We start from the raw sequence: 10,109 nt of genomic DNA, 5'->3' as shown, positions 1-10,109 counted from the left end.
GATCCAGCCCTGCACACAGCCAGGCGGTCAGTCCTGCGTCTCCCAATCACGTGGTCAGAGACATGCCCCATTGTGCTTATGCTGGTTGGGGTTGGGTTTCTATTACTTGAAACCCAAAGACCTTGGCTAATACGCAAGTAGAAAGGCACCGCTTTTTGGGGAATCTCAGTCCCTGTCCACTCGTGTAACAGACATTTATGGTGTTCCGTTCCAGTTACCTAACACTGTGTAACAAGTCACCCCCAAACCTAGAGGCCTAACACAATCACATATCACATTCACAAATTCCTCGGGTCAGGGATTTGGGAAGAGCTCAGCTGGGCAGTACTTGCTCGGGGTCTCTCAATTGGTGGCGTCTGATGGTAGCAGGGGCTGCAGTCACCGACAGCTTGACCAGAGCTGGAGGGTCCACTTCCAAGAGGCCTCACGCATGTGGCCTGCAGGCTAGACTGGCTGTTGGCCATAGGCCTCAACTCCTCTCCACGGGACTCTGGGTTTGCTCTCACACACCATCACTTGCTTCTGCCATAGTCCCTGGGTCACAGAGGGCCAGCCCTGCTTCATTGTGGGAGGGGACCGCACACACTGTGGATCACTGGAGACCGTCTGGAGGCTGGCCCCTGTCCCAAGCTCCCACCATGCACCAGGGACTGGACACATAGATGACTCACGACATAGCTCTCACCCCTAGTGGACACTCACCTACACTAAGACGAATGCAACCACGCAAACTTTGTCTCCCAAATCCTTCCCAGCTCTGCTCTTCAGGTTGCCCCAGCTGCTAAGGAAAGGGAATCCTGCCTATTAAGGAACCGGATTTAAGTGTTCAGTCACCTAGCTCTTTGGTTCCAGAGACAATGCTGACGGAGAAATGAAAAGGTTGTCTGGCATCTCATCTTTCCCCACGACCGAAGCCTCCATCACACACATGGCTACACGTCCCTGGGCCTTTACTAACTTTATTACAGCTCCTGCCCACATCTCTTACACACGACATTAATTTTCTAAACCCCTGAATTATCCCCAGAAACCTGGCATGTAACTGCACTGTCTCATTTGTACAGCAGGGGCAGTCGGGCCTGGTGGTTAAACTCTTGGATCTGGGTTCAAGTCCCAGCTCTGCCACTTAGTAGCTGCAAGAGCTTCCAGTCTGTTTCCTCTTCTATACAATGGGACTGAAAGGACATGCACGTCATAAAGTCATGAAGATCCGACAGACAGGCATGAATGGGCTCAGCATGTGCCTGGCACATGGCAACCACTCAGGGACGTTCCTGAGGGTGCTCTGACCTCAGGAGGGCAATCAGTCACCTTCGCCTGATTTCTGAATCTTCTCTCCTCACAATTAGAGTTAAAGCACAAGCACTGCCTCTTCCCTCTGCCCTTCTTTTGCAGCCACCAGCCCCTCCCCATCTGCACACACACACATACACACACACACAGGCACACACACAACCTCTTGCCCGCTTTCAGCCCTTCCCATGCCTCCACTTCCAATAATCCTTGCTGTTTGGTTGAGAAAATCCAAAACAAGAGAGGAATACTGTGGTGAAGGCAGCACCTTAGAATGACACTTCCCTAAAGGTCTTTGGAGTGTCCTCACTGAGGTTTCAGGAACATTTTAATAAGCAAAAATATGCAAGCAATGGAGTTCTCCAAGAGCTTACCATTTTAGACATTTTTAAACATTTCTCAGGGGGGAAAAAAATCTGTCTCATAGAACTTCTGCCCCATTCAAAACCCTGTAACAACATTAGCACTTACACCTCACAGGGGGATTAGGAAGTGAAAAAAATTACAGACGACTTCCAAACGGACTGAGAAATACATCAGCTTCTTCCAGGAACAGAGAGCCCTTTGGAAGTCCCACGGACACCAGAGGTGACCTGCAGCCAGCGGTGGGCGAAGACTGCCACTTAATGGCAGCCTCGGGAACTGGAAGGAATATATTGACATTTAGTTGTATCTTTCACAAGCTCTTAACCTTTACTCGGTGTCAATAAAAAGCCCCATTAACATTTAAAAGGGATGTTACAGGGTGTCCACTCGGAATAACAGTAAGAAAACACTCCAAGAAATGGATTATGTATCTCGTCTGTCCCAGACCTCCAAGAGGTTACTTCCCTCCGGGCTCAAAAAGCAAACCAGTCAGTCCAAGGGCCACTACAGTAGTTGGAAACACAGCAACTCTTCAGGGGGTCAGGAGCCAGGAAAGCCTTGCGCTGACCTTCTGCTTTGGTAGTTACACCCAACAAGACCTTCTGCCCAGGATTTCCTGCCTCCTTTCTGTACCTTCCAGACTTGGCCAAACATCACATCTCGGAAGCTTCCCCAAGCCTTCAGGCAGGATCAGACCTCTGCTTGGTGCCCCCACGGCCACCGAGAGGCCTTCAGCTCCCTGCACTGCCCTTGCCCACTTACTGGCTGGTCTTCTACCCAATGATGGGTCTATGAAGACAGACACCATCTCCACACCTATCCTTCATTCACCCATGCATTCACTCTCTCCTTTGAATGCTCACTACCTGCTGAGCACTGGGGCTGTAAGGAACTAAGCAGACTTGATCTACTGCTCTTCCAACTCCATTCATAGTGCCATCTACTCTACTCATCTTTATATCCCCAGTGCCTCTCATATGTGGTACTCAACAAATGTTCAACAGATGTGTCCCCTCCTTCAATATAACTTAGTTTAATCCAATTCCTATAAACACTGAATTAATGTTGTTCAAATGCTATGAATTCCTGTAGATCCTTTATGCAAACAGCAGCCTTCAGTCCTCACCCATCCTCCATATGCATTTTGATTGGACAAAAGTATGTGATCTTTTAAAAATTTTACTTTGTTGCTAATATTTAAAACTTGGGAGATTTCACATAAAATGCTCTTTCTGGCTTCCCTAGAAACATGAGCACACATTCCTGCAGTCCCCGTGAGCTCGGGAAGCCGGCTCCTTCAGACAGGGCGCATGTGCTGCACTCTGCCACAAGCCCCACCTTCCCCTACTTCCCCTCCACAGAAGCCAAACGACAGCTGCTGTGGACCATCTCGCCTTTGCTGGGGATTTTCTTGCCCCAGCCCTTCACTTCGGACCCACATGCCCCTCCAGGCATCTTAATCTATGACCGTGGCCGTAGATTATGCCAATGTCATCCAAGAAATACCTCCGAGACGAGCTACGACACAATGAACGGGCAATTTTATTGATTCTTCCTCCTAAACATACCCTCCTAGAAGTAGACACACGTTGTGCAGTTTCCAGCAGGGATCTTGGTGCACAGGGACATTAAAGGGAAAGGTAACTCCAACAGGACTTCACGAGGGGGCCAAAACCATGTTTCCTGGAATTCTTCTTGCAAATGATGCTGAAGATTAAGAATTACATTCTCACACCACCAGCAAAGCTTAAATACCTTTGACAAAAATAATAATAATAAATTATCTTCAACTCAGAAAATAAATTGTGCTCAGCAGAGTGACAGGAGGGTCCATTCATTGCATTGCACCGCGGGGCCGGACGGGGAGGACAGGTACAGGCAGCCACGCTGACAGGTACACGGGGCCAAGGACACGCTCTCTGAAGTTAGTCAAACGCATGCTTTCATGCCAATGGCGGGTGGTGTCCCCTGGCTGTGGCCTGTCCCGAGTGAGACTTCACTGCCCCTCCTCCTCCTCTTCACGTCCACCTTGTCTTCTGTTTCTTGGCTTGTCTCTTGGCATCTTCTGGGCCACTACTGTCAGAGGCTGTCTGGCCAAGAGCCCGGACGCCCTGCAGTCGAGTCGTCAACTGCAACAGCAAGGGAACGAGCTAAAAAGAGAGGGAGAGAGTGAGGAGGTGCCAGGAGACTCCTGTCCAGATGGGCACTGAAGCCCTGCGTGAGCACAGCTCCTTTTCCAGGTCGTCACCATCCGCTAGGTGCTAATGCTGAGGGAAGCCTTAGTTCCAAATAAGGCAGGCTTGTGCACCCAGAGGTCAGCAGAGACAGCTGGCCCGCTCTGAGCAACACATGCCCCAAAGTTGTCCAGGTTTAAGGATTGAGGGAGATGTTACAGATGTGTATGGCCTTGAAAGGAGGACTGGGGGGCTGGATTTGAGGCCTTTATGGTCCCTTCTCACCCTAAAATGTTGTCATTTCTATAACACTGGACATTCTTCTCTGTCCCTTCACAGCTGGGAGGGACCCCGCTCACTGATATATCCGCTTTCTCCTGAGGTCTCTGGATTTCCTACCTTGTCATGGTTGTAGCCAGCCAACAGGACGAGCAGCGTCAGAGGCAGGGCGATGAAGGAACCTTGGGCGATGTCTTGCTCAGGCAGCTTCCTCTGCAAACACCAAGAGTACTGCCACTTACCTGCCATCCGCTATTACGCAGCCGTGACCCACCAGCCTTTCTGAATGGGGTGCCCCCAGACACCCAGGTACCCCACATGATCCAAACTCCCACTATCCAAAGTAAGAAACAGAGGCAACTCGCATACATTTTCAGATGCGCCCTCCACTATCCGAACTCATTACTTGCTCTCTGGAGCTCAGGAACAAACCATCACAAGGTATTCCTCACCCCTGAACTTCCACTGTCCAAAGAGGAAGCAAAAGCCGTGAGAGCAAGCATCCCTGTGTGTGGCTGAGTCCCAGCCACACACAGGGGCCTTTTCCTACAGGAAGTAGGGAGAACCCACTGCTCTAGGCTGGACACAAAGCAATGAACAAGCTAGTCCCAGAGATTGTACCAGTGAGGAGACGAAGCAGCTGCTACTTCTATCCCAGTGGCCATTCGCACTTTCTAAACAGAACCTCAATGTCATCGGGCCAATCAGAATACAGACCATGCCCATCCTCTTTTATATTCTGTTTGATACAGATCCAATAAGATCCATACATGGCAACTGACTGATAAACTGAGTAATTTCTTTTAATCTACAGGTACCCCATCCATATGTTGTTGTTATCTTATTTTTCTTGCAATTTGTCAAATAAGTCAGGTTCCAGGTTGTCGTCCTGCAGTGCCCCACACCCTACATCTGGTTGTGTTTGTCACATGCTCTGGTGACCTCTATACATGTCCCGTAAGCCGGCAGCTGGCTCTAGAAGTTTGGGTGGGTCAGGTATATTGAGCCTCCTGGAGGACCTCAATGCCACCCATCATGATGCCGTGGCACAGTGGTGACCTTCTTCCCCAAAAGTCACAGCTGAGTCATTGACCTAAACGATTCCACCCCTCACTGACAGTTTCCACCTCAAAAGGGACTCTGGCATCAGTGCTCGTAAAAGCAGAAACGCACCTGGGGAAGTCCAGAGTGCAAAATCCAGGATGCTCGAGGGGCCCCAGGCCGAGGGCCCTTTACACAGCATTCCTGCCTCCATCCAATACCTGGGGCGCAGGGTATGTGAATTTTCCTTCTCCCGCCAGCCCCACGGGTTTCACAGAACTGTGCCTCCCCCTTACCGTGGGGTTAAAAACCAAGGTGATGTGCTTGTGGTAGCCCACTGCGGTGAACGAAACCTGCGGCAAGGCGTAGTCGTACTGGGACCTGGGGAGCGTGGAGTCCAGGAGCACAACGTAGTTCTGTGCACAAGTGAGAAGTTATTTTATAAAGGAGTTTGGACAAAGCAAATGAAAACGAAAACCTAACGTATGGATGTGATGTTTTTAAGGAAATCCCCAAGTTTATACATCCAAACAAAGGTCGCTAACTTCAGAGTGGTAACTTCAGTGGGTTACCCCAGCAGTGGCAGCCGCGTGTCTCTGAGATGTGCCTTCTGTAAAGCTTTCAAAGGCCGTGGCACTTTTTATGAGCGCATTTAACCACAATTATGGCCCTCTGAGGATATGACTTTATGATACACAAGGCTTTCTTATGAGCCCATTTTAATAAGGGAGGGACGTGATCAAACTGGGAAGACTGTTCGCAATCCAAAATGAGGCTGACTTTTCAGGGACAGCACTTTGGTGGCTCATTAGCTGGCATGTGTTAAGAACACAGCATCTCAGGAAAGGTACCGTGACAGTCACGGCCCTGCGTGCTGAGCCCCGTGGGCCAGATCAAAGCCTGCTCTGCTCGCAAACACTGACAAGATCGGCACGATGACCCCCACTGTACAGATGGGGAGAGCAAGGCCTCAAGGACTGAACAGTGACTTGCCCAGGGTCACTCAGCTAGTACAGTGCCAAGCAGCCTTGGAACCCAGCACTGTTTACACTGCTGTGCTGCCTAAAGTATCCATCCCAGAGGGCATCGGGGAAATGAAGGGGAACCCCCAAACTCCATCTCAACCTATGTCATTGCTTTATAGCCATTCCATGCTGAGAAAGGCCAGTGTATCACCCTGTGCAGGTGGTGAAAAGCCAGGAGAGGGAATGTCACACCACAGGCTCACTGATACCCTGAAGCTAAGGCCCCAGAAAGGAACCAAATTCTCTGCAAAGGTTGCTCCCACCATGCCAACTACAAAAGTTTTCCCTGTCCAGTTAGAATTGATAATAAACATTCTATATTCAATAAATGAATGTCCAACATTAGTGCCTTGGTTAAATCAATTATGATATTTCTTGTACTATGAATTACTGTACAACCACTCAAAATCATGTTATAAATGATTTATGATGGGAAAGATTTGTGACATATTCTTCACTGAAAAGCACAGATTACAAAGTGATATATAAGAATCCCAGCTCTGAATTATTAAAATAAATGTATCTGTAGATTTAAACTTATACACATATGTGCACACACATTGAAAAAAGACCAAAAGGATACTTAGCAACACGTTAACAGTGGTTATTTCTGGATGAGGGTGTTATGTCTGATAACAGCCCCCACCTCCTCCCAAACTCTCCTGTCATGAACAAGTGTTATTTTTGTAAACAGAAAAACACTAATTAAGAAACATAATCACTACAGAGCCAAATCTCCTTTGATTCAGAGAGGAAAACATCAACCGTTTCTGTGGAGTGTATTTAGAGAGAAAATGAGAGAACTGTGCTTCCTTAGACTGAAAAGTGGGATTATTAAAACGAAGGCGGAACCGAGAATGGTGCCGTGCCATTACCTGGCCATCTCTGAGCAGTGGCGGGAAGTGGAAGAAGAGGGACTGGCCAAGAGAAACCGTCTGAATCGGGTTGTCGAGGTTTTCACTTTTGTACAGCTTGACCTGGAGAGCGGTAACAAAGCGGACGGGCTTTTGAACTGAGACACGATAAACCTTCCCTTTCAGACATCCTCAGGAGAGCTTATCTCCTGGGAGGAAAGGGTCTTTGGAAACATGGGTACTTGAAAGAGAATCCATCCGCCCCTGACAGGCCATACGTAACGCATTCCTCAGTCATCTGAGATTCCAGTTACATGGCGTGCAAAGACATGTAAGGCTTACAGCAGATTCTGACGACTTATGTGAACACTCAATATGGTTATAATAGTATAATATTAAAAAAGAATCACTTCTGACATATCTATAATATACCAGGCATGCAACAGGCGCCTTATATATATTGTCACCCATCCTGGCTACTAAACAGGCATCGTTATTATCCCTAAGGAGACTTGGGGAGCCTGCATCACTTAAGGTCACATAATCTATACATGCTAGATCCTGGGACTCCCCCACATCACTGAGGTCTCACGCCCCTCTCTCCCTCCCCCTGGCACTGCTCTCCATATGCTGTAACCGTGAACCTGAAACACATTCCCATTTTGCATTTGGTACTCCGGTCTGCTTCCAGCAATGCACGGCTTTGCTTCTGGCCTTTCTCTCCAGCCCAGGTGTGCTGCCTGTCACACCATATGTGATGGGGCCTGGGAAGAGGGAGGTACAGTCCTGGCTGATGCTAAAGGCTATGGGGGCTCCTCCCAGCACCTACGGCAGGAGAACTCCAGAGCACGCCTTTCCAGGGCCCAGGCTGACACTTTCCTATATAACACACAAGTCAAAAGGAGATTTCCTAACACAAAAGTCACAGGAAATAGTGGAGGCCTGCAGGTCACACCCAAAACTGAACATATGTTCTTCTGACTTGTGCAGTGTTTTGAGTACATTTGAATTCATCCCTATATTTAAAAATCAGGTGATTCCAAATAACTCCAACTTCCAGCTCCTCTGGGAAACCGGAAAGTGATGTCAACCCTGGGCCAGAACTCCCAACACAGCGATAGTCAGAGTGAACAGAAGAGCAGCACCTTCACTCCCTGGGAGGGGCATGAGCTCTCCAGTCTGCCCACATCCGACCTCACTCTCTGGAAACATGCTTATAACCCCGGGACCGAAGGGCAGTTAAGAGGTGAGTTAAAACCTAAATGCACGTTTTCACTCAAGTCTAATACATCACTGTATACAAAATTACAGTGCCTCTGAAAAATACACTCCCGAGGGGATTCACTGACATCTTTCAAGGGATCACAGGGCACTGTATAAACATCTCTTCCTAATTACAGAGAGCACATTTTGTTAGAACTTGGACAGACCTTAAGAGGTCAGTGAATCTAACTCCCTGGCTTTACAGAGGAGAAAACCAAGGTCCATGGGAATGAAGTGGCTGCCCAAGCTGACAAGGGAAGTAACCACCCGTGACAGGAGGCAGCCCAGACCGTCTGAGTTCTAGTTCACTGCCCACTATCTCCACCCTGGACAGAATTTAAATAGTTACGAAGCACTTTGCCTTAAAATTGTATTTGTTTCAGACTTTAGATCATATTGATCATTCATTAGGCTCCTACTACAATACTTACAGAGATATATACTGCTAGTAAAACGGTTATCTGAAACTGGAACGCATTTCTCTCCAGCTACCAGCAATCATTCTCCCAGATATATGCTTGGATCGAAGTTTCTTAAATCTCAACCTCAACACTCAGCATCTCCACCTTTAGCACGCTAAAGCTAGCACCAGAGAGGCCCAGACATCTGGTTCTTACTTGTCTCAAAGCTGAAAAGAAGACGGTATTTTCACCTTAAAAAGCTGGCCTTACCCATAATGTAGAAAGATACTCGGAGGAAGTGATCACATTTCCACTTAAATCGAACTGATTAATCTGCCGGAAAACAATGATGTTTATATCGTCGATGTCATTATTGCCAACCTGGAAAGAAATAAGGAATGCTGGTATTGAGGAAGCTGGAAGAGGAACTTCTACTCTAGCTGTATGATGTCTCAGGGGCTATTTCATGACAAACTTCACTTCCTATATTAAAGGCCATAGAAGCATCTTAAGTCCCAGGTCACAATCTGATAGTAAGTAGATGGGCTACCCCTGGCTCACAGACACATTTTGTTTGACAAATGCAGTCTTTGTTTTCTAAGTTTTAATTACTAGCCAATATTTTTAAAAATTTCATGTACGAAAAAGCCAGATTTTTTAGTCTCTCTTGAAAAAGAAGACGTTCTTGCCTGGCAGCAATCAGCAAGAACCACGCCACAGCAGCCCCTCTGGGTGGGTGTGTGCTCTCAATTTGTCACTTGTTCATATCTGCCAGCTCACAGGCCACACGGCTGCTGGTGATCCTGGCCTAAGTCACGACGGCAAGGAAATATATAGAACTGTAAAGTACGGCCATTTAAAATGCCAGCTGCCATGAAGACATCAACAAAATCCACTCTCCAAGCCAAACAGTCCTAAATGGCCTGCCACCTCTCTCTCTAACCCCTCACAAACTTCATGCCTAAAGCCACCACAAGGCAGTCCCTCTTGTCCCACTAAGGCCCTCTAGTCTAGCAAATTTTGTGGGAGAAAAGCTTCATTTCAAGTGATTCCCCGGCCACTTCCTGGAGGGCTGCCTTGTTAGGCGTCAATTAGCTAAGAAGTCATTGTCTGGAATATCAAAAAGACTGCCCACCAAATGGAAGAACAGGTTATCTGAATGTAAGGAATCTGGGTGGCCTGGCTACCAATTAGGCCCATGTTCCCTTATCACATGCCCTTGATTAGAAAGCTCCTTGTGCTTTAAGATCCTCAACTTGCAGAATAATGATCAGAGCTTGCAGGGAAGTGGGGAAACAACAGTTCAAATTTCTTCTCTGGATGAGTGACAGCCACGCTGTTCATTAAAAACCCCACAAGATGCTGCCTGGGAAGATGACACTAATCCAAGAGGACCCTTAATTAGGATTTGAA

At 47.8% G+C, this 10,109-nt stretch overlaps 1 protein-coding gene across 1 annotated transcript in view; it reads right to left on the bottom strand.

Annotated features, from left to right (window-relative positions):
* Positions 1-3,178: 3,178 nt before the first annotated feature.
* Positions 3,179-10,109, bottom strand: part of NOMO2 (NODAL modulator 2) — a gene marked incomplete at its 5' end in the record, with an annotated part of 50,504 nt that continues 43,573 nt past the window's right edge. Inside the window, 5 exons of the mRNA XM_005872054.1 lie at positions 3,179-3,809; positions 4,233-4,325; positions 5,450-5,569; positions 7,054-7,155; positions 8,967-9,077. Coding sequence (XP_005872116.1) covers positions 3,678-3,809; positions 4,233-4,325; positions 5,450-5,569; positions 7,054-7,155; positions 8,967-9,077 — 558 coding nt within the window. The remainder of the gene's footprint in view (positions 3,810-4,232; positions 4,326-5,449; positions 5,570-7,053; positions 7,156-8,966; positions 9,078-10,109) is intronic.

The sequence above is a fragment of the Myotis brandtii genome, unplaced genomic scaffold (genome assembly GCF_000412655.1).
Source record: "Myotis brandtii unplaced genomic scaffold, ASM41265v1 scaffold363, whole genome shotgun sequence".
Lineage (NCBI taxonomy): Eukaryota > Metazoa > Chordata > Mammalia > Chiroptera > Vespertilionidae > Myotis > Myotis brandtii.
The sequence above is the reverse complement of the archived record's forward strand: the minus strand, read 5'-3'. Positions and strand labels throughout refer to the sequence as shown.